The sequence below is a fragment of the Cyprinus carpio genome, chromosome A13 (genome assembly GCF_018340385.1).
Source record: "Cyprinus carpio isolate SPL01 chromosome A13, ASM1834038v1, whole genome shotgun sequence".
In the NCBI taxonomy this organism is placed as follows: Eukaryota; Metazoa; Chordata; class Actinopteri; order Cypriniformes; family Cyprinidae; genus Cyprinus; species Cyprinus carpio.
The window spans coordinates 1,485,033-1,509,777 of NC_056584.1; the positions used below are offsets into that span (position 1 = coordinate 1,485,033).

General features: G+C 39.2%; 1 protein-coding gene across 1 annotated transcript in view; it reads right to left on the reverse strand.

Annotated features, from left to right (window-relative positions):
- The window catches only part of LOC109112381 (dystonin-like), a 114,695-nt gene that overhangs the window by 40,825 nt on the left and 49,125 nt on the right, over positions 1–24,745 (reverse strand). Inside the window, exons 11-40 of the mRNA XM_042768356.1 lie at positions 23,899–24,011; positions 22,869–22,975; positions 21,775–21,894; positions 21,108–21,203; positions 20,882–21,009; positions 19,088–19,181; positions 18,721–18,875; positions 18,142–18,586; positions 17,671–17,799; positions 17,282–17,359; positions 17,033–17,194; positions 16,534–16,638; positions 16,311–16,406; positions 16,106–16,231; positions 15,785–15,937; positions 15,547–15,701; positions 15,268–15,394; positions 15,010–15,193; positions 13,899–14,056; positions 13,539–13,717; positions 13,026–13,164; positions 12,745–12,938; positions 12,470–12,632; positions 12,298–12,381; positions 12,007–12,114; positions 11,817–11,915; positions 11,248–11,349; positions 2,548–2,685; positions 374–462; positions 96–204 (exon numbers count right to left, since the gene is read on the reverse strand). Of these exons, the coding sequence (XP_042624290.1) occupies positions 96–204; positions 374–462; positions 2,548–2,685; positions 11,248–11,349; positions 11,817–11,915; positions 12,007–12,114; positions 12,298–12,381; positions 12,470–12,632; positions 12,745–12,938; positions 13,026–13,164; positions 13,539–13,717; positions 13,899–14,056; positions 15,010–15,193; positions 15,268–15,394; positions 15,547–15,701; positions 15,785–15,937; positions 16,106–16,231; positions 16,311–16,406; positions 16,534–16,638; positions 17,033–17,194; positions 17,282–17,359; positions 17,671–17,799; positions 18,142–18,586; positions 18,721–18,875; positions 19,088–19,181; positions 20,882–21,009; positions 21,108–21,203; positions 21,775–21,894; positions 22,869–22,975; positions 23,899–24,011 (4,135 nt within the window). The remainder of the gene's footprint in view (positions 1–95; positions 205–373; positions 463–2,547; positions 2,686–11,247; positions 11,350–11,816; positions 11,916–12,006; positions 12,115–12,297; positions 12,382–12,469; positions 12,633–12,744; positions 12,939–13,025; positions 13,165–13,538; positions 13,718–13,898; positions 14,057–15,009; positions 15,194–15,267; positions 15,395–15,546; positions 15,702–15,784; positions 15,938–16,105; positions 16,232–16,310; positions 16,407–16,533; positions 16,639–17,032; positions 17,195–17,281; positions 17,360–17,670; positions 17,800–18,141; positions 18,587–18,720; positions 18,876–19,087; positions 19,182–20,881; positions 21,010–21,107; positions 21,204–21,774; positions 21,895–22,868; positions 22,976–23,898; positions 24,012–24,745) is intronic.

Consider the following 24,745-nt stretch of genomic DNA (forward strand, 5'->3'; position numbering starts at 1 on the left):
GTCATGCCGTTGGAGAGAGTTTTTACAGTTCACACACAACAACCTCCATATATAATCAGCGTTTGGTTGGCAGTGGCAGAATATCTTTATCTCACCTGATCAGCAGAGGAAGCTGCATCTGCACACTGCTGAGAGAGCTCACTGTAGGCCTGATGAAGAGATTTCAGCTGTTCTTTTGCTTCTTGCTTTTCTTCTTCAGTCATTCTGATGAAAGAAAACATTTCACTTTTTTTTTTTTTTGCAAAAGCACATAAAGCTCTTAAAAATCTGAAATTGCTTAAAACAACACAGACAAGCACGTGCAAATAAGCAATGCTATTAGAGCCGCAGTTCATTCTCAGTGAATTCTTTCCCTTCCGCAGACATAACATACTTGTCACTGTGTTTGGTTAGCATCAGCTGGGTAGTTCTCAATGCTTCTCCAATCTGTTCCTTTTTTGTCATCATCTCCTCCAGTGCCATCTATAATGGGACAAAGGAAGTCAATAAAGCTTCACAAGCACAGTTATGTTAAGATAACTTTAACTGCACTTCAAAAACCATTTCATCCAATATCTACTGTAGGCCATTTAATCATTTGAAATCAGATAAATGTTTGCTGAACCATTAGTCATACAATTTGCAGAAAATGTGAGGACATGATACTATTGAACATTTGAAAACAAATTCCATGATTTGATCTTATGTATTTATTGGGGTCCAAAGGTAAAAAGACTTCAACTAAAACAGTAAAGAAACAAAGTTAAAACAAGAAGATATTGTGATTCCCATCTATACAGCCAACCAATTTTCAAACGGCTTATCCTCTGTAGGGTCACTGGGATTCTGGAGCCTATCCCAGCATCTCAGGCCAACTGTCCATTCTGGACAACAGTCAATTTAGGGACAGATTTACTAAACAGGGCAAAATGGCGTGAGAGCGCAATTCCAAAAAGCGCTAATGGGAGTGGAAAATTTACTGAGAATGCATAAACAGACGCAGCCAGATCATTTCCATAAGGACTAACTCAATCTACCAAGAGTAGCGCACATTAGCATCTGCTTTCAAACATGCTTTTTTTTTTTAAAGAGAAACTCCTACAAATACATATTCAATGAGGTCAGGCATAAATAACTGTGTCCATGCCTTTTCAGAGCGAATTCTTCACTGCGCGTCTTTAGTAAATCCTGATCGTACTATTTTAACAGCAAAAGATGGTTTGTGCCGGTGCAAGCTGTTAATAAAATCTGGCCCTTCGTGTCTGGAAATTCATGTACTCTGCATGTCTTTGGATTGTGTGAGAAACCAAAACACCCAGTCATAAGGAGAACATGCAAACTCAGCAAGGCTTCCTCACTCAGCCAGGACTTGAACCAGGGACCTTCTTGCTGTGAGGTGACAGTGCTACCCACTAAACCACATGATATTCTAATTTATCAGGTAATCATTTATAGATAAAAGATCAAGTTTGTGACCATGTGAACAACTTTGTACAAAAGTTACTAAATAAAATTGCTCTTGGGAACATTCACAAATCATGCTGGATGACAATTCTACATACACGTATGGAGCTTGTGATATTAAAGCTAAAAGTGTCAAAAATGTCATTTTTTTCTGTACTGTTTTTCACTTAAATTGTAATGAATAGAAAATGTCAAATAAAAGCATTTCTACAAGTGGCCTCAGACTTTTGGATCCCAATGTATTTTTAAAGACATGTTGCCATGTTTATATAAACATCAGGACTGAGTTATAAAGCTTTTGTTTGGAAAAGTATATGGAAGAATGTCTGTAATTATGTATTTGACATTGTAGATGGATGAATGGTCATTCAGACACAACTTTCTAATTTGAGAAACAGTTTATTTTACATGGCATGTAAATTTTCTCTGCTTTGGGTCAGTCAATAGAACATTTACCAACTAAATTTCTTGGCTCTGACAACCAAGCAGCACTCCAAAATGAGTGCGTTTGATGAAACGTAGCGATATAACAGGATCACTAAAGCAGGGAATTTCATATCCACCAAAGAATGCAGTGATTTAATGTCCAGTGTAATTTGTACAGTTTATCACACTGTACATGTACTGTATGTTGTAAATGTATCTGACTGAGCCACATATGTACTTATGGATACATTTTACTGGATTATCACTGTTGTCCCTTGTGTAACAGTGAAAAATAATAAGTGACCTGATGACTGAACCAGATGTGATCTAACAAAATAGTGATTATTGTGATTATATCAATTACTACTTGAAATGAATGGGTAGATACTTTATGGGTAAAAACTTTCTGTGAAATGTGGGTGGATAACAGAAGCAAGTATGTGAACAACACAAAAATATTTAGACATACACAATAATATCTTTATTCAGAAACAGAACAATGGAAATGTGTATGTTCTGATGTGTTTGACATAAGCAAAGTTTGGAAATGTTGAAAGCAGTTCCCTGAAATGCTCACTATGTTGACAAGATGCTGACATTAAAACAGCTACAGATCCAAAGCTGAAAACCTGTTGAACAAAACAATGAAAACACAATCAGGTAGTTTGCCTTGTTTACCTGGGGCTTACTAGTGCCCTCAGTGCTGGGTTTGCCATCACTTTGAGCCTTTCCATCTTTGTTTGGATTCGTTTTCATCCAATTTAATAACTTGTTAACCTTATCGCCATGCTCTTTCTTCTCATCCTCAACAGACCTCTAAAATCATTGGGGAAAAAATTGTATGGTGGATTAGAAAACAATGTAAAACATTCATAATTAACACAATAATGTCTATGTTTGAATACAATATACAACATAAAATCAGTAGGTCTATAAGCTCCCAGCCATTTTACATGGAAGCATGCTTGGCAATAAATTAAAAATGCCATTGAAAAGAAAAAAAAAATGATAGGAGACATTTTTAAATAACATCTTACAATAGAGAAAAACCCACGTTTAAAGTATCCCATTTTCACCAATATGACTTTTCAGGATAAAAAGGGTAGCAAATATACTAGCCATGTCTATTACTTTTTCTGCCATTCGCCAAAAAATGGCCTGATATTAGATAGACACTGTCCAGAACCATATCAGAAGTGCCGATAGGTCCAGAAGTATTGGAAGGATGAAGTATTGCCAGCACTATGGGGCTTGGTTGCTTCAAGAAGGACAAACCCAGTGTGGCTGTCAAAGACACTCTTTTCTAGAGCTTCCTTGAGAGACATTTTTCGCTTGGTTTTGGGGCAGGTGATACATTTCCAATGGGAATTGTCATGTTGAAGATGTGCAGCAGTTGCTTTGTCGATTAAGCAATTCTGTATTGCATCCTCCAAAGAGACTCTCTCTAGGCTCTCTGAGTTAATGAGTCCACCAGTCGCCAGTTGAAACTCAAGACACTTCACTCCAACATCTTTTGGAAAAAGGTTCTCTTGCATCGCCTGGGCCACAGTCAAAGTCTTTCCGCTCTGAGGGTGAATGATACCATAATAGGCTTGCTCACATTGCTGGAGCTGTCTGGCAAAACCTTCATCCAAGAGTCCTCGATGTTGTGCTTCTTTAATCAGAACCCTTTCTCCAGATGCTGGATCACAGATGCCTCCAGTGCAAGCCTGAGCTTCTAGCAACCTCAGCGCGGTGAGTCGCTCCACAAGGTTCTGCTGGTGTCCTTTGAAAACCGGGACTCGTTTCTTCAAAGAAACATCCCAGAGTCCTGCAACGGGACTGTTTGGAACTTTAAAGACAACTCTTCTGGAAATCAAAAGATCAGCGAGCTCAGAAATACTGAACTGACCACTCCGGTAGCTGTTGAGCTCTTCCATTTGGAGAATTTTCAGACTAAGAGCATTTTCAATGCAAAGCTGCCTCCCACTCTTATGGTCTGTTAGGATGTGTAGAAGGTTCCTACTTGAGTCCATGACTGTTATCTCCTGCCATTCGCTCTCTTGTTGTGAGAGAAATAGGTAAGTTCTCTTGTCAATGTGGCCAGCCTTATATGCTTCGTAGGCTGACATTTTCGCACCACTTGAAGTGTTGATGACCGATGTCCTGTGTTTGCTGGATGGTGAGAGGGTGTACAGATGCTGGTCACCAAAAGGAAGAAGATATACTCCACCATGGACATCATACACACAGATCCTGAGCAGTTCGCTATAGTACGCCTTCTGCCCTGTTTCTGGGAAGTGAAAATCTTTTGGGTTGCTGACTGGATCATAGAGACTTTGAAGGGTGGCTTGATTTACGAGCCCCAGCTCTAGCGCACAATCCATGGGTACCCTAATTCCAATCAGTGGGTGAATCAACCCTCCAGTAGCGATCTGCGTTTCTATTAATGCTTTACCTCGATGCCTGTCTAGAATTCTCTCCTCCATAGCTTGAAACACTGAAAGAATCTTCCCAGCATGAGTATAACCACTGACTGCTTTGTAAGCTTCATTTATTTTGTCCTTGAGATCCCCAGTAATGACACCTTTCTCAAAAGCATCTGATGGCGAGTAAGCTTCACCTGTCATAGGATCAATAATGCATCCTGTCGCAGCTTGAGCTTCCAGAAACTCAATGGCATAGGTTTTAGATATAAATCCTCCTACAGCAGCATCTAGGAAGGACAGCTTTTTCTTGCTTGACTCCATGTAAACACCTGCAATTGAGGACGGTTTACCAATGAATTGAGCAAGTGATGCTTCTATCTCCTCTATAGTGATGAGGCCTGTTTGCAACTTGAGTGCAATTTCCTGAGTAATTATTTTTGTTTTTACCAACTTTTTAATACTTATCCGTCCTCTGAGACCTTGAATTTTATTGGAAGAAGACTCCATTTTTAGCACTTTTGATTTACTTGTTACAGGCGAGCCAGAAGCAAGATCGATGGAGGAATCAGAATCAGAGATATTGAATGAAACAGTATGGCTTTTACCACACCTGACTTTATCAGACACTGAGCTTTTCTTAAGTATAGTGTCAGTCATCTCACTCTGACTGTTACCAACCATCACTTGGTTTTTGTGTAGTTCAAAAGCATTTGAATTATGGAGTGAAACTGGATTTTCTGTTGAATTGGTAGCATATTCCTGCGTTCTCTCGCTGATCACTTGCACTTTGCTTTGCTTTACTTTTCGTAGCTCCTCCAGCACCTTTTCCTTTTCCAGTGTAGCTATCTGCAAGCATGAGATCATTTATGCTATTAGAGCATGAAAATATGTCAAAATAAGTGTACATTTTTGGTAAATATATTATATAATAAATGCATTCCTTTTATACATTTATATATTAATAAATATTAAAGCAAGAAATATTGTGTGTGTAATTTCTGCATCAACAAAACTGCAACAAATAATTATTGTTTCCTTTCTGCCCTTCTCGCCATCTTCTAATGCATTTATTCACAAAAGTGAGAATTATTTGCTTGCTGGAATTACCATTGCATTATCACTATCTGGGGTAAGCAGGTGGTAAACAGAATTTTAAAGAGCAGGTCAGATGGGTTTTTGAAAAATCTCTCTTTTGCAGTTTATAACGTAGCTATCCTTAAATGAAAACAATCTGCAAAGTTGTTAATCAAAAAAGTGCATGATAAATAAAGATATTGTCTCTCAAAAGAGAGAGTCGTTTCTGAATCGCCGTAACGAGTCGTTATAATTTCGACTCTTTTGCCTGTTTTCCTTTACTTTACTTGGCTGGGTACACATTTGCATAATCCCCGCCTGCCTGCGAAATACAAACAGAGTTTGATATGAACACTTTTGCTTTTAGTGCGTTTACATCATGTTGAGAAGACGAGGTGTTCAATGATACCACAGAAATACAATTCGAGCCTTTTGTTGTGTGCTTGTCATTTTATCAAGAACTGCTTCTCTAATCTGGGCTTTTATCTTCGTTGGCTTCTAATCTTCTTAATTTGGACTAGCAAGCTCTCTGAACCATGACCTGTAAGTAGTACGATTGATACATTAGGTGTACATTTTCAATTGAGTGCTCAAAATATAATTTTTTTGTGCCAATATGTGATGTATACCTAGTGCAGCTTTAGGTTTCCAGGTGAAGCACGATATTACTGTCTTACTGAAGTAGTTCTAAAAATTCGCAGTGAACCTAAGAATATGTAGATTATTGTAGACTGACGTTGTTCTAATTACTTTGTTTAATAATAAAGAATGTAGTGTATCACACAGACTTTATAATAATTGTGAAACTGCTGTTTATTGTGCTGCACTGGCAGTTACAGGGTTAATTCGGGAGAGATGAGTGATTTCGGCTGGTGCTCCTGTGATACAACTGTTCTGCATTCTGATTAAAAGTTAAGACCAAGCGTCTTTTGTCTGTCGTTCTTCAAACATTACAGTAGACATATTTTGGTTTACAAACTGTATTGTTTCATCAGTTAGTCACGTTAGCCCTCGGCTAACGTATCCACCTAGTGTTCACAGTTTAGCAGCCAAACTTTAGCTGTGTTTTTGTATTTTATGTCATTATAAGAACGAATTGATTATATTATTGTTTTATGTAAAGGTGCTTTGTCAATGGTAGCGCTGGCTAACTGGCTCAAGGACTCATCAATGTGCCAATCACAACAGGTTTGGCCAGCTGACCAATCAGAGCAGAGTAGGCTTGAGGAAGGGAGGGGCTTGCTCCAAACTTGCTTGAAATGAATCATTTCCTAATCATTGGCAAATGACTCTAATATTAAATGTATATTCTGAGAAAATTACAATGTTTTCTGACCTTAGATGCATTTAAACCTGATGTAGGGGACTCCAATACAATATTGGGACACTTTAAAATACCATCTGACCTGCTCTTTAAATATAGTGATTGTGGCAGCAATAAATTTGCAACTGATGATCAATTCTCTAAAAGAGAGGTCAACTATCAAATGACATTCGGGTTTGCTTGTTGTCAGAATTTGGTTCATTTGGATGATGTAAACACTGTTTTTCAAACTATGGGATGGTTCATGTGGAATCCAGAACGGTTTGCTGCTGATCTGAATGCAATTGTCCTTAACCGCAGAAATGAAAGAAGCCACTGGAAGGCAAGCCTGCAACCTTTAGCCAAAAAGCATAATGGCTAATGCTAACGCTTCCGTTTGCCAGTATGTGGGAAAGGAAACCAGAGACTGTTTTTTTTATGGATGTCAATGGAAGAGAGGCATCACTACCCTGAATAAACAGCATTTTAGAGGAAACAGCTCATAATTTAATGAATCGACAGCCTATCAGCTAATCTCCAACATGTTTTACATTTCGCCATTTGCTACATATGCTCTTGTGTATCAGCCGCGCCACAAGGATGTGCTGTTTTCTTTCAAATCAAAGCTAAATACACGTAGAAACAGCTCCTTGTGGCGCGGATGATACAGAAGAGCATACGCAGCATACGGTGATATGGAGAGACACAGAGGAGACTGTTGACAAAGGAATTGTTGAATAAAGTCGTTATTTTTGTTTTCTTCGCTTACAAAAAGTGTTCCCGTCACTTCATATAACACAGATTGCACGTCTGTAGCAGATGGAGTATTCTGACCACGACTTTCATACCTTTTATGGACCTTGACGCTGTTATTTACTTGGCAGTCTATGGGACAGTCTCAAGCCTCCCGGTTTTCATCCAAAGTACCTTAAATTGTGTTCCGAAGACGAGCGAAGCTTTTACAGGTTTGGAACGACATAGACATAGGATGCTTTGAGTGTGAGTAAAACACAGTCTAATTTTCATTTTTGGGTGAATTGACCCTTTAAGGCACACATGATCCAAGTTGACTGTTACACTTTCTCCAATAGTAAGTAATACAGACCCTCTAATCTCCCTATAGTAAGACAGTCTCTGGAAATTAGCCACTATTGATAAGTTATGATTGGTCAAATCGCTCACCTCCAGCAGAAACTGACTTCTCTAGAACTTTTGCAGAACTTTAATGGTAGACAGACCAAAGTACAAAAGTGAGGCAAGCAACCCTATCTATTTTTTTGCTTTGTCCAGCATTGTCGTTACCTAACAACAAGTGTAAACAACTGCGGCCTTGATGTTTTTTTGCTTGCCATGGTTCTGACCCGCAAAAAACAGGTGTGAATAGAATAGAGGGGGAGTAACTGAACTGTGAGGGCACCCTTACTTATAGCTGTCTTTGCACATTGTTAAAACACATCAGGAAATGACAGTTTTACAAAATTGTGAATACACTTGAAGTCGTACCTTAGAGCAGATTTTCATTTTCTTGAGTTCCTCCTCCATGTTCTGTTTCGCTTCTTTGTATGATGCAACAATTTTCTGAGTCAGCTGAAGTTCAGTCTTTAGCTTTGCCAGCTCTTCATCTTTAGCACACTGATGACTGGCATGTCTGAGTGCCTCCAATTCTTTTAGATGCTTCTTCTCAGAACTGACTGCTACCTCAAGCTTCAGATTCTTCTCCTGTAGAGACTTCATTTCACTGATGTATGAAACAATCTGTTCCTTTAGAGATCTCGCTTCCCTTTCTGTGATGTCCAATTTCTGCTCAGTCTCTTTCAACATATGCTTAAACCTTGATATTTCATTTGCGCTGTCTTTGTGAATATTGTCAAGTTGAAAAATACTGGATTTCACTCTGATTTTTTCAGTTTCTAACTCAGAAATCTTTGATTTTGCTTTGAGAAGTTCAAGGTCAAGTATCCCCCTCTGCCTGACAGATTCATCCAACTGTGTGCGTACGTTGCAGAGTTGCTCTTCAGCCTCTTGTTTAGCTTTTGTTGCATTAGAAGTTAATGTTTTCAGCTTCTCCACTTCTTGAGACAGGTGCTTTTTGTCTCTCTCAGCAGTTTCCACAGTATGCAAGCTCTCCTTTAATTTCCTCTCGTGCTCCAACTTTAAGCATGATTCCTGCAGCGAAAGCTTTTGCTCCATTTCAGCCTGCACTAGCTGCAGTTGTGTCTCGTAGCCTTTCTTTTGTAAGTCGAGTTTGCCTTTGAGATCGTCAAGCATCTTTTTACAGTTGTCCAATTGTTCACCAAGTTTCTGTGATCTCAACTCAGCAGCTGCTGTTTGATTTTGCTTCTGTTTAAGCTCTTCCTGGGTTTGTCTCAACTTCTGCTTCAGCTCTGATGTTTGCAGAGTTAAACTTGTGATTTTGTCTTCTGCAGCATTCCTGTCCTTCTGAAAAGTGACTAACTCTTGTTTTAAATTCAGGACAGATTTATCTGTGCTTGAGCTAATTTCTCGCATAACAGAACTTTTTCTTTGGAGTTCTGCCTCCAGCTCTTTGAGTTTGGACTGACTTAACCTGTTTTCATCAGTCACTCGCTGTAGCTCATCTTTTGTTCTTTTTAGAGTGGAACTAAGATCATCAAATTCACATTTTAAAACCTGTAACTTCTGGTCAGCTGTTTGCTTATCCCTCTGAAGAGATGAAATATCCTGTTTCAGGCTTACTGTGGCCTTCTCTGAACTTTCACTAATCCTACTAATTGTCTGCTTACATTTCAAAAGCTCATTTTCAAGTTCTCGAACTTTTGACAAGCTCTTTTTACCTTCAGATGACTCCCTTTGAGATTCTCCTATGGCTTTTTTTAAAGCCATGTTCAGGCTCTTTATCTCGACTTTATGTTCCTGAACCTTCTGATTAGCCAGATTCTTCTCAGTGGTTGTAGAACTCAGCTCTGCTTTGAGATTTGAAATATCTTTTTCATAGTTGGTGATGGTCAACGTCAGAGACTTGATCTTCTGCTGCAGGTCAGTTGTCTTTTTGGCTTCTTCATTGTAATCTTTAAGTCTGATTTGAAGCTCATGAGATACCTGTGTTTTGTTCAGAAGTTCCTCTTCAACAATTTTTACCTGAGACTTTGCACTTTCTGCCTGGGATCTGAGTATATTCATTTGCTGTTCCTTACTGCCAATCTCAATGAACGCTCTATCAAGTTCAGCTTTCACATTTTTAATGGATCGTTCAGTCTCCATGTTAATCTTCTTGAGTTCTTCTACTTTCTTGGTAAGCTGGGTCACTTGCAAGGAACATTTCTGAAGCTCTAATTCAAGGTTTTTGATTTTGAGTTGAGCTTCCTTCTCTGTTCTTGTCTTCAGATTGATTTCATCTTTGACTCTCTGCAGTTGCTCCTTCAAAACCTCTGCCTCACCTTTCAGGGTTTTAATCTTTTGGACAGCATGTGATTTGTCCTGCTGGATTGACTCGATACTTACCTTAAGATGACGGGTATCACTTTCCAATAATTGATTTTTTCTATTAAGTTCATTCACCTTGAAAGTCATCTGCTCTACTTCAGATTGTTTGGAGGACAACTCGTCTTCCAAGCACCTCAACTTATGAGTGCTCTCCTGTTCCAAGGAGGTCCACTGTAGAAGCTTTCCTTGATTGACCTTGAGTTGGTCTTTTAGGCCATCGGCCTCTGTCTTCTGGAACAGCACTCTTTGCTCCAGAGCAGATTTGTCTCTTTGGAGAGACTTGATTTGTTCTTGATACACATAGACAGACTTCTTTAGTTCAGAAGTTTCTTGTCTCAGCTCCTCTGATTTCTGTCTCATGTTGGACCTATCTGAATCCATTTCCACTTGTAGCTTCAAAAGCCTGTTGTTTGCTTCATCCAAGAGTTCTTTAAATCGTTGAGCTTTCTCCTCAGTCACAGTTTTGTGGACAATAATTGAGTTCAATTCAGATTTCAAAGACTTGATTTCAGTCTCAGCTCGCTTCTTGCCCATAATGAGCTCCTCCATTTTGCGCTGCAGGACTTCTGCCTCAGATTCAGAATGGATTGTTGAAGAACTGGTTTTAAAAGTTGACAGTTGTGCACCTTCTTTGGAGAAACCCAACACAGATTCACCTTGTATCATCCTGACTTCTGACTGGTGGGCCAGATCCATTTCCATCATTCTCACTTGGCTAAGAAGCTCTGCCTCTGCATCTTCCTTAGCCCTAAGTTCTCGCTGTAACGTGCGACTGTGCTCCTCCAGGCCCTGGACGTCACTGTCCTTGCGACGCAAATGATCTTCTAGCTTCTTACGGGCTAATGTACTCTCCTCTATGCTCTTTTTAAGGTTGCGGAGGCTCTCTTCCAGGGAGGCCTGTTTGGCCTCTGACTGCTGAACCTGTTGTCGAGCGCAATTCAACTCTTGCTCGATGGAACCCTTGCTTTTGATCACACCTTCTAGTTCAACACGGTATTTCTGAGCCTCATACTCAGCTTTTGACTTCTGTAAGGTTAAGTCCTCGATTGACTTTTTCTGCATCTCAAGGTCTGCCCCCAGGATGTCCAGCTGCTGTTGCCTGTTAGACAGCGAAGCCTCGAGTTCCAGTACCTGACGCCTAAGCCTGGCGATCTCCTCTTCACTTGCAGATTTCTGCAGCTCCATGCTCTCAGTCCAGCTCAAGTACTCAGCGTTTTCCAACAACTTCCTCCTCTGAAATGAAAGACACTGTCATCTTCCAGTCAACCACCTGGAAGAGAAAAGGCGGTTCTTGCCCACTTACCAATAAAAGCTTGAAAAAATAACACCACCACCACGGATTGGCATGTACTCTTCAGCATGTTTCCAGGACACGCTTTCCCAAGAGTCAAGGTCACCAGCAGTGATACAAAATACAGCCATATGTGCTATTTTGTATCAAAATAAATGTCCCAGCACTGAGGAACATTTTGTATTGCAGGAATCACCAGCAGAGTTTAATAAACATGTGTCTGTGTATGTTGTCAGGGTGTATAACATTGTTTTTAATGTGTCATTGATGAATGAAGCATGGCTGGAAGCACAGTCTTGCTAAATAGCATGCAATAAAGCTAGCAACAGCATTTCACCTACTATACTAATGCTAATTAACACTACTGGATGTAGCATTACAGATAGTGATAAGTCGACAAATGTCCTACCTCATCCTCTTCCACCCTCTTTAGTTTTTCACCTGCAAACTTCACATACTGTGTCATCAGAGTAACCAGGGCTGTGTAACGTGTACGAAGGTCCATAAACTGAAGAAGGAAACAAACAAAAATATACTCACAAATACTCAAAAGAATGCCAGTGTAAGAAAATGACAAAAATCACTGTTTCCTCTCGCACCTCTTGCTGGATGACATCAGAGGAACTCTGCATCTTCCTTCTCTTCATTGGAGACTTATGCTGAGAGTCAACCATGGCTCTGTAAGTCATCAACTGCAGTTCATAGTCCTTAAAGATGAGGAACAAACATTATACAGTTAAATAACTTTATTTTACCATATACTTAATTGCCATTTTATTATTTTAGTATCTATTTAATTTTTTCTTTGGGGATGAAGTCTTATTAATGGGCAAAGGACAATATGGTACAGAAAGATTGCAAAATATTTCAAAGCAATAATTTAGTCTTACTTTCACTCCAACTGCATACTGCTCTGAATACTTCTGGCACTCCTCAATTTTGCTTTGTTTTTGTTCAATTTCTGTGACCAAAACCTAGAAATAATACCAAAATTAGGATTTGGTGCAAATAAATGATATGAATAAATATGACTTAACTTAGTTTTTTTTTTTTTTTTCATACTTTCTGCTGGTTAAGGAACTCGGCCAATGCCTTGCTGTCTTCTGGCTGATTCTCTTGGGCCTTGAGCTGCTTGGCTTCCATTTCTGTGATCCATTCATCCAGGCTGTTGTATGTGTCTTTGTAGTATTTAAGTGATTTGCTGATGCCTTCCAGGTCTCGGAGCCTAAACACCATGAAAAATCAATATATCACTCATTATGAATGTAAATAAATGAGAAACGCACTTATCGCTGCAGCACAGCATTAGCTAGGGGTGAAAGAATCAACTTAATGACCTGTTTTCAATCTGAGAGTGGATGTTTTGCCATCGTTCTTTGAGCTGGTCGGCCTTCTCCTTGTGCCAATCCAAATCAAAGTCTCTCTCGTTGTGCATTTTGAACATGCGCTCACTGACCACTCGTGCCTTCTGCAGCTCGTCCTCCAAGTCATGGAATACCTCACGTCTTTCATCGATTTCAGACCTCCATTGCTAAAAATTACCATCAGTGTCAAAGATGTTTAATGGCTGAACCATCATCGAGACATCATTTTCAAAGTTACAATGAGATTTTATTACCTTAAGAGTGCTCATGACGCCATCGATAGATTTGATATTAGCATTGATTGTGTCCTCCTCGCACAACTTAGCTTCATAAAGTTTGACCAGAGCTTCGGCACTCTGACTGTGCTTCACCACCAAACTCACTGTCTTCAGCCTGAGTGAAGATGATTGAGTCAAACAAGTCAGATTATATAGCACTGATTTCAGCTGATTAAAAAATTTAGTGCTGACCATAACAAGAGATAAAAACTAAATGTAAAGATACATTAGCCTGGTAATGGTAATTTGAAGTTTTTAACAATGGGAACATTTTACAAGGACAATAGACACAGGGCTGTAGAGCAGACTCAAGATGATGTGAAGAAGAGGGGAGAATAGGACTGGGAAGCTTCATTCAAATTCACAACGCTTACATGAGCACCTCAGCACATCTACTAACTACTAGGTCACATCTCCAACTATTTATTTAAGACCACCCTTCTCAGCTCTTTCAAACACATCACATTTGAGGAGAAAGTCAGTACTTACTTCTCCAGGTAGATGCAGCACATGGAGTAGACCTGGTTTGTGCTCTGAGTGAGGATGTTCAGCTCAGAGGAAAGCGTAGGGACGGATGGAGAGGCAGCTGCTTGCCTGAGGAAAACCTCACACTTCTCTCTCAGGCTCTCCAGGTCATCCTTCAACCTATCCAGCTCTACCTTCTTCTTCTAGATGAATGAGAAAGGACAGATTTTGGTTCATACTGTACATTGGACTTGAAGTGGTGATCCAACTTAGTACCAAAAATCTCACTAAAATATATTATATTTATTTATTATTTAACTATTTTTATTTTAAAAAGTATTGTGTGAAAATAAAGGAGAACAAAAATGAAGCGGAAGATCAAACCTCCTGTTCGGTGATGCGCAGCACACACTCCTGCAGGTCATCTCTGTCTAGTGGGGTACGGATTTTCCGGATCAGCTGTTCCTCATGACCCTCCACTCGCATGCGGAAGTTACGCACCTCGGATATGAAGAGGTTGTACATGGACTCCTCCTGTTCTTCTGTTGACCACCAGAGGGCAATACATTCGAGATGACCACATCACTGAGACTCCATGTCCAACCAATAATAATCTGTAGTTTTTTGTACATTTGCTTCTGTTTCTTGAAGAACACAACTAAGCTTATACATCTTTAACACTGGTGTATGTGCATATAACTGTGATCAGTTTTGTTGACAATTCTTCTGCCATACAGTATTTCAGTACTCCATTATTACATTACAGGTGCCAGACAGTGAACTCGTTTGTTTGAAGAACAAAAACACAAATATATTTAAAGTGTACATAGTAATTAAATAATGGAATTAGGTGTATTAAAATGATCAATAGATAAACTTAAAGAAGCATTTCCACAAACTCTTGCTTTCTAATTTCTGTTATGTTAAGGAGGAGATCTGTGAATGGATAAAACATCATTCCTTATAGTATTAACTTTCTACTTAATAAGCTTAGGAGAACACGTGTTTCTTAAGCATGCGTGCTATATGTCTAGTGGCACCAGTCACTGCTAATTTGAATATCGTTAAACAATTCTCTGTTGCCTGATATGGCCACTGTCAGTGTTGGGGAAAGTTACTTTTAAAAGTAATTGTGTTACTGAAATACACAACGTAATGCATTACGTTACTTCTATATTACATTTTGTCACCAGAGCTGGGCTTGCTTATGTGTTCTTTATATTTTTGCCATCTGTAAGGGCCCTTTCACACCAAACATGAAATAAATGAAGTGTCTCTGCACCTCACTCCTAAATTCTCTCAACATGGGGACAGGAGAAACAAAGACACTTGCATTTGAAAAAGTAACTCAGATATTTTGTTGTAAATTCAAAAGTAATCCATTACTTTACTCGTTATTTGAAAAAAGTAATCTGAATGCATTACCCACACCACTGGATACTGTCATTGCTGTCATTTGTTGTATTTGGGGATGTGTATGTGTACAGTAACTTGCCTCTCTCTGCAGATTTGAGGAGCTCCTCATAGTACTCCTTACAAGCCAGAACCTCCTTTTCCAGCTGGGCACAATCAGCCACCGTAAAAACCTCTGATTCATCGCTGTCCCTCAGGAAGTCCTCAAAGTGGGACTGCAGGCTGCTCAGCACCTGCTCGTGATCCCCTGGCAATAGCGTCTTGATCTAGGGAGGGAAGTTAACATTGTACTACTGTATCGCTCGCTAGGTTTTAAAAGAACTTTCAAAGAGATTTGTACCGAGGCAACAGTGCTTTTGCGGATGGCGCGGATGTCAGTCATCAGATAGTGCCAGGACACGACGCTCTTCATGTTAATGTGAGAGTGATGCCACAGAGCCAGAACATTCTGATACAGCTGCTCGATCCTGGTGGAGTGAGAGAAAGAGAAGCAAGCGTAATATTATATCATTTAAACCCTGTGATCCCTTTATTTTTTTATTTTTCAATAATCTGTTACACTCAGATATACAGAAGAAGGAAAAAAAAACATTAAAATGAATTCCCAGATTGTCCTCACCTGCTTGCCATTTCAGTGGCCTCCTTGTTGGGTGGTGGTACACTAAAGCAGACTGAAGGCACCATGGCCTCATTTCCAGATGGACTGATCACTTTCCACTTTGCCCTGTGAGAATTGCTCACTAGAACACACTCATCTTCTTTGCTAATGGTGATCTGAAGAGAGAGGGGTCACAGAATTCATCATGGCAAACACTGCTGTAAATAAGCAGGCAACAGTTGTAGTATGATGAACGTACCTCTATCTGGCGGTAGTCACAGATGGCTTTGATGGGTATGGAAGTTCTGATGGGGTTCTCTGGGTTGCGGGCTTTGAGCTGAACAACGGACTTTGCCCGGCCCACTAATCCACCCACTGTGCTGCTGTATTTCAGGAGCTGTTCTTTCTCATCCTGTGAAGAAACACCAGTCATGCATATATATCTACTCTTCAAAGAATACTCATGGATGAGAATCTTAAGAAATATATCTTGTTACATTTTGATGACTTAATTCTTTAAGTCCCCCAATGCTCCAACCCCAAATAATTGCATGACTTGATTGTGTGGATGTGAACTAACCATGGACTCTTGAATGAGATCCTCAAGCCGATGTAAACTGCTGCTTCGGTCGCAGCTGTACTTTCTGTGGATGGCATCTTGGAGGCTCTTAAGGTAATCCAATGACTCTTTGGCTTCGCTGAAAAACTGTAAGGAGAGTAACAGCATACCTGTAGGTCTGACATAAACTCTCACAAGTCATGCTGAAAACAGCTGTGTCACTCACGTCAAAGTAGACAGCGTTCTCTTTCAGATGTTGCTCCACACAGTGACAGAGCTGCAGTATCCAGCTCCACTGAGTCTGCATGGCTGCTCTGTATGCCTGCGGATTGCACAAATGGAAACATGAAGTTTGAGGGAGCATCTATTTTATTTCAATTCTTTCTTCCTTGGGACAAAAAAAGAAGAATTCTCAGAGTCTAGTGTAGTGATGTTATTCCAGGCTGTACCTCAATGGTCAGTCTGGCAGGATGGTTCTCCAGAAGGAGGCTCTCTGCCTTCTCCTGTACTGACTTGATCACCTCCTCTTTGTCATCCAGTTCTCTCATGAGATCCTGTGGAAAGACGTGGGCTCATGAAGACACTCCTGGCAAAGATATCTAGCTTCCTTCCCAAAAACCTGCACCTTCACATGCAAAGGCAAGTGAAGGCAATGCAAAACTCTTGTGATTAACACAAAATCTTGATTATGACGGATGTTGACACTGCTGCCGTATCTAAAAGTGGTCTTTACCGCTCCAGTAGAAGAGGATGTGTCAACTGCGGTTTATTGAGGCTCTTGTGGATTCATAATAATTACAGTAAGGGTGGATTTTCATATTGATATAATAAAGCCTTTAAAGCGAAACAGTATTTATTAAAGCTAATCCATCTAATGGCCAACTAGAGCTGAGTCAAGGTCAAAGGAGGCCATACAACATGCGTTTGATGTGGGCTGAATGGACTTACTGCATGATAATCCCTCTTCCTTGAAATGTTACTGTTCCTCTCACTCCAGTCAAAAGCCACTTCCTCTTCCTCCTTCTCATTGAGCCAGATCAGCTCCTGAGTGGCACGGGATACAAAATCATACAGGCTGTCCAAGTGTTTCTGCCTCTCACTGGAGCATTTCTGAAAACACAAAAGCACAAGAAACTGAGCCGCACAGTTCTTAAGAGAATGTGGGCTTTAAAAGCAGATCTCCACAAGTTCCTTTACCAGCAGCCTCCTGTACTGGCTTTCTAACTTATTCAGCTTCTCAGAATAACTCTGCTTCAGTGGCTGGGTCATCTGAATCTGTGGGAGTCACATGGGTAAGTCAGGAGCATTTACCATTATATTTTTAAGACAACTATTTGTTGGAATACATATAATTTAAAGTAGTTCATCCATACTCAATTGTTTTTTTTTTTTTTCACAGATTTTTAGCAAATAACAGCTTAAATTTATTTGTTTTTTTTTCAGAGGATTTCTAAGTTGTGTATGAATAAAATTGTATTCAGCACTCTAATCAGTCTGGGTTTATAATGAGGAGTTTATAGTGATGTTTTTTTTTTCAATAAAAATAGTTTTAATAAAATATTAAAATATGTAATGATATATATTACCTCACTCATTTTGGCTTCTTTAATGCTCATCTGGAATTCTTCGATGGCTTTGTGAAAATCTTTATGATTTCCTAAATTTGATTCAACGCTCTGTAGATCAGATCCCCATTCTGCTTGATCAAGCTGAACCTTTCAGAGAGAAAAAGATCAGGACAAAAGCATCAGACATCTTGCAAAAAAAAAATACAAAAAATTAGATTAAATGTTGAATTACATTTATTTCTCTTTCTGTACTGGAAAATAGGTAAATTTTTATTTTCAAGCATAAACCTATGTAATTTTGGTTAAAATAACCTTAATTCTGTAAGATAACTAAATCAAAGATTTGTTTGCATTGTCACTCAAATCATCATGCTTTACAATTTTTATTGATTAAAACCATGTAGAAAACAAGATTGTTTGTCCAAAATGTAAAACATAAATGCAGTGTGAAAGACTAAAGGACTAAAGGAATCTAAAGTCTTCACATACCTGCATTTCCTCGACCCAGTTAAGCAGATCCTGCACAAACTTCATATGAACCTCATCCTCGGTCAAGTTCGGATCCACGAAGGAGGATTTGAGCATGGGCTTGCGGATCTGCATGTGTTTGAGCTGCTGAAGGCCACCGGGCTCCATGCCTCCTCCTCCTCCTCCTCCTCCTCTGCCGCTGAGGTAAGTCTGGACCGCGGCAGGCTGCATGCTGGGCGTCGTGGCGGGGCTCATCGCAGGGCTGCCGCCCGATGTGACCAGGCCACCCTGAGTGAGCGCAGGAGACAATCCACCACTGAAGTTTTGTGAAAAGTTTGAGTTCAAACTCTGTGTGATGCCAGAGATCATCATCTTGGTCTGTTCTGAGGTCAGCATGTGTCCTTTGCTGTAGACGGTTGAACACTCTGTCCTCAAAGCCAACAGGTCGTCACGGAGCTTAGATACCCTGAGGACCAAAGAGATTTCAGGGTTTGAAACCAGTGAAGGTAAAGCAAGTGTCACTATTTCTATTGCTCATTTTGAGAACACCTCAACGGTTTATTCTCTTTAATAATGAAGTTCAGCGAATGACTTTCTGACCTTTGAACAAGCTGATCAGCCAAGTAGAATTTCCCATCCAGTAAAAGCTGGATGTCCACCACTTGCTGCCTCAATAAGTTCTCACACTCCAGAAGGTAACCAGCGATCTCTGCTTCATTCTGAAACTGGATTCCTGATTCCAACCGTTTGGCATCCTACAGGATATATTCATTTTTAGTGCAAGAAGAAAATTACATTTTGCTGCTGTAATTATATATATACATATATATATATATATATATATATATATATATATATATATATATATATATATATATATATATATATATATATAGCAAGAAACAACAAAACAAGAACAAATTTAAATTTGACAATTACTGGAAATGAATCCAGATTAGGAACTCACCGACTGCAGAGCCGTCCGCGCTAACGCTAATTTGTCCTCTCCAGCTACACAGTCTCGCTGAACTCTGTTTGCAATCTGCTGTAGCATTTCAAGTCTACGAAAACAAGAGACAGGTACAATCAAACATCAGGGCACGTTGCGTACAGAATTTGGCAGAGGAAACCACAGAGCACATCTAACGCTCTCCCTGAAGCGTGTGGCTCCCTCACCTGGGTCCATACACAGAGTAGTTATTGAGATAAAGTGGTGTGCTGGACAGAGGCTCGTGTGCTCCGGAGAGCAGGTTTTCAGCCGAGCCCAGGCTGGTCAGAGTGCTGTCACTCACTGATGAGGTGCTACTGCAGTACGCCAGGTTGCTGTGCATCATAACAGACTCACACTATCTTTGGCCGACCCAGAGAATGGCGTTTACCACCCCTCCATCATCTACAGTCCCAGACCCTTCTGACTGCACCTGCTTCCAGCCACTGCTATTTATAGGCTCATACCGATGGCAGAGAAGCCAGCCCACAACAGCATCAGCCCCAGGTAAAACACTGAGCGCTGCTTTTTTTATGTGAGACAGATGATCCAGCACAGGTTCAGACACACCACACAACACATTCCTCTCCCTCCTTAACAGTCATTTCAACCATTTACAGCATTGATAGCAGTGTTGTTATTATATAATTATGTGACATAAAAGTGCTAATAAATATCAAAAGCATGAGTGATTTCCATTTATTTCCAGGTAATTTCCAACACCATGTTTCCACCTAAATATTATGAGTAACAACTGTGAACTGCACAGGTGTGACAGTCATTTCTGTGCAGGAAATAGAGTGCTGGGCAATATAATAAAAAAAACTGATGCCTTCTGATGACATTTAATATATATCTTCAACATAAATTTGAAAAGCATAGAATAAATTACCTACATACATTTTCACTAAGACATTAAAAGTGAAATGTGTGAACGTCAAACAGAACGAATTCCTGAACCATAAACAGATTTCAGTGTAAATTGTGCATTCAAAAGATTCTTAATTTTTTTCTCCAACAATTCATTTCAATCCATTCTTTGTCAATTTACATAAGAATGGATTTATGAATGATTGACACAACAGTTTTGTTTTGCAGAACACTCCCTCATTTCCCAATTATCAGATACATATTGAACAGATATTCCCCGCCCCCAAACTCTCACCATTTGTTGCGCCCCATCTTTTGCTATATTGAATTGGTTGGGATGCTCAAACAAACAGAGCAGTGTTCTGACAGCAGCACAGTGTTTAGACTTTTCAGGAGAATGCCATATAACAAGCTGGTCTACAGAGAACTTTTAATAGCAGTTGCTTGGCTGGTGCAGGACTGATCAGTTTAGAAATCTGCCATCTTTGCTTAGAGCAGGTTTTTTAAAGCTAATTTCACTCTTTTAAGAGCCCTCCATAAACAAGAACCCTGCACCTAGTAAAATAAAACACCTAGTAAAATAAAACAATAAATATTGCTTGAAAAAAATAAATAAAAAAAATATCAGAATATACAGATAATTTTACCAGCAGGAGCTAACTGGAACATGCTAGCATGGTCAACCTTTGACATAATTTGTCACCGTACATTTGGTTGAGATTTGCAGAAGTACATTAGTGGACATTTTTAAGTTTGTATTGTTGCCAGTTATTTAAAATGTAAATGTCGAAAACGTCAAGTAGATCCTCAGTGAATTCCTCAGTGGAATGCATGTCATCCACACCCATATTCTTTCATTAAGAAATAGCGATGGAGAGATAGCGTGTGTAAATCATCTCATACCTGTCCACTTCAGGCCTCAGGCTCTTCTCTCTCTCCAGCATGGCCACGATCAACTTGCCCCATTCCTTCTCCACGTCATTAGGATGGTACCCTTGAGGGAGCTGGATGCGACCGAACTCTATCCACGCCTACATCCCAACATACATCACAGTTTCAGACATCCCAACATGTGCCACATAAACGAAAAAAATATGAACTTTCAAAAACAGAAACGAAAGATACAAACCTCTAGCATTTTGTAGAGATGCTTGATTTTGGCCTTTTCGTTTTCTTTCGGTGGTATTTCATTCTCTTTAAACTGTAGATACTGTGTATAAAGTGCCTGTAAAGTTCAAAAGGGTTAGTTACGACAAGACAAAACAAAGCAAAGAGATTTCTATCACCTGGACTCTATGCTTCTGTTCAAGGAGAAAGATGGAGCTGCTCTTCAAGTCTTTAAAGAGGCTTTAGTTTTCACGAGTCGGACGCTATCTATTTGCCGTGGAAATCCTCTGAGCCTCAGGCTCCAATACACTATGCAATGCTTAATGTTAGCAACTACCAGAGTCTGAGCAGCTGCTGATCCCTGAATGTCTGCTATCTGACAAATTATTACTTAAAATATATCTGTATCTCCAAAGCTGCGTGTGCACTAATTATACAAGCTACTGTCTGAGCCATATTTCTCATTTCCAAATAATAAAAAAAGAACATTATGTTTTGCATAAATATAAGGTCTGGTTTATTATTTGTGTTGGGGGGTTTTTAATGTGTAAAAAAATGTATGTTTACAAGCACATACAATTTATATTATTTACATAATTTCATGGAAAATCAACTAGCTGTTCAGTAGACAGTTTTGAAAATATGTAAGTGCATTATTAACAGTAACATGAAAATGTGAGGCATCTCACCTTAAGTTCCACAGGATTGCTGGGGAAATTTCTGTCTGTCATAACAGTCACATTGTGTTTGATCCACTGGCTGAGGTACTTCACCATGTTCTGGTATTCCACCCATTTAACATCCACATCCTGTTTCAGGAACATCATCAGTCAACTTTTGTTTAAGATCTACATATTTAAACACAGTCATGCTTCCACCAATACGGGATAAATTTATAGGATATGTCACTTCTTGGCTTTGCAAAAGTATTTCCTTCATACTGTATTCATTTATTCAAGAATTGCAAGCATGTTGGATTGAAGGTCAATATGTCTTAAATGGGAACCAGTATGCACACTGCATACTCTTCCTTGATGTTCTGGGAAAGATTCCAAAGAATTAACAGATTCCTTAGGAGCTTCCAACTTGGTTTAATTTCCTGCATAACACACCTCCAACTCTTCCAAGATACACGGAATGCTTATGTAATGTGAAAATGTAGACACAGTTTATTTGCATAGACCAAGTAGATTGACCAGCCTACCCAGCTAAAACCTGACTAGTGAGTCGGGCAGCTGATATCATCCATGAGATGTCTTTGTACTTTCAGCCTGAGTAGCCTCAGAGAAGAGTCATACAATTTCAGCTGTCTAATTTCTCAACTGTGAGTTAGTCAATATAACTGTGCATCAAAAGTTAATATATTTTACATGTACTAAATTGTAACTTCATTACAAATGAAAAATGCTTACTTACAAATATATGTAAATACATGACAAGCTTCAATATAAAGATGACATAGTATATTTTAGTTTACCATTGTCATGCTTGTCAGTACATTTGGCACTAATTATGAAATTACAAATAATGTTATAAACATAATGAAAGTTATAAAAAACAATACAGTTCTAAAAAATAAATATGTAAAGTTATAAAAAATAACTCTGAAGTTCAGCTAAATGCATTTAATATTGAGTAAACTCTATGAAAACATTACATTCAGTTCACACTTAAGTATATTCTTTTAAAGTATATTTTTACTGTAATATTTCTCTTTTTAAAACTGTATGTACTTATTTTTCACATGGGTAGTGACATTATAACTATATGTGATCGTACTTACATTTGCACTGATGCCCTCCATACCCTCCGGTACTTTCGGAAAAACGTCGTATAACGTTGATACATAAGTAATGACAGACTTCTCGTCCGGAGATGACACATCCACATCTGCTCGAATGGACAAACATTTGATTAGTTCAAATGCTAATTACAGTTTTGCAACAAAGAAAAAATAGTCTAAGGTTTTATTAAGTGTTTAATTCACTGCTTAGTCTGCTGAGGAGAGTGTTAGCCATTGGGCGCTAAATACTATTCTTAGATTCCTGTGTTGTTCTACAAATGACCATGAAATATTGTGAAACTGCAGGGTGAAATATAACCCATTCAGACTGCAGCTCAGATTCAGCAATGCTGTATGGAGGAACCAGTTGTGTTTCACCAGAAAACAACACGTCAAAGTTGAATCACTTCAGAAATGTTGTAGAGTTGTGTTAACTAGCAGCTCATTCTCAGTCTGAAACAACAATCACATCTCAAGAGTCTCGCACATCACTGAAAGAAACAAAGATACTCTTCTGCGTCATTGTTTGGAAGCGGTTGGCAACCTCATTGGTTTCCATGATGCCAAAAAAGGATCAAATCAGGAAGACCAGGTGTCTGAGATCATGACCTTTTGTCTTTGTGCTCTTCCTTGCCATTTGGCTTTTTAAGACTGATTGGTTTAGCACCTATTTGAATGACACTGTTATGCTAATGAGATCAGGGATGGGGAAACTCCTGTAACAGGAGTTTCTTGTAGTGCATTTGCATGCTTTGTTTAGATGGTCTCCACCTCTATGTATCCCTCCCCCTTGAAATGTATATAAACCACAATGTATCAATGACTAGTTAGACTTTTGATGACTACAGTGCCACGCAGCACGTTCTCAATAAAGAATTCTGCTGAAGATTACCCAAGAGTCTCCTGGTTTTCGGTTCTGAGTCTACCAAGACAGTCTACAAATAAGTGCAACCAAAAAACTTTGACAATATAATCATAATGCTAAATGATGTAACATGCATGAGGACATTAGTTTGGCATTGAAACTCACCCTCTGGATCCAGCAGTCGGGCCACACCAAGCTGCTCGGCCACTCCAAACGCTTGTTCTAAGTTGGATCTGCTACTTTGTGTCGATACTTTGCTCATATCAACCAGGTCGGGCCTGAATTAAGACAAAACCGTGACAATATGATCTTACTCCACAATCTCTGCATGTCTAATATCTTTTAGTGACAGATATGTTTTGTATGACACACCAAGATCGTGCTTTAAATGGATACCCCAACCTAAAAATTTAATTTTGTCTTTAATCACTTACCCCCATGTCGTTCCAAACCCGTAAAAGCTTCGTTCGTCTTCAGAACACAATTTAAGATATTTTGGATGAAAACCGTTGTTGAATAATAATTGTTGAATAAAGTTGTTATTTTTATTTTATTCGTGTACAAAAAGTATTTTTGCCGCTTCATAACATTACGGTTGAACCACTGATGGCAGATGGACTATTCTGATTATATTTTTTATACTTTTCTGGACCTTGACAGTGTATTTTACATGGTAGTCAATGGGAAAGTCACAAGCCTCCCAGTTTTCATCCAAAATAACTTAAATTGTGTTCCGAAGACAAAGCATTTACTGGTTTGGAATGACATGGGGGTAAGAGATTAATGACAAAATTTTCATTTTGGGGTGGAGTATCCCTTTAATCAAAAAGTGTTTTGATTAATGGAGACAGGCATCTTAACTGGTCCAAAAATAGGCTTAATTTTTCTTTCTTTTGATTTTGAGGTGAAATATGACCCAGGGATGTTCTTTACAGAATTCGTGAAATTTACTCATGAGGATCATCATTAATCCATTAATGAACCCCTGACTAAAAAACTCTTTACACAAAGA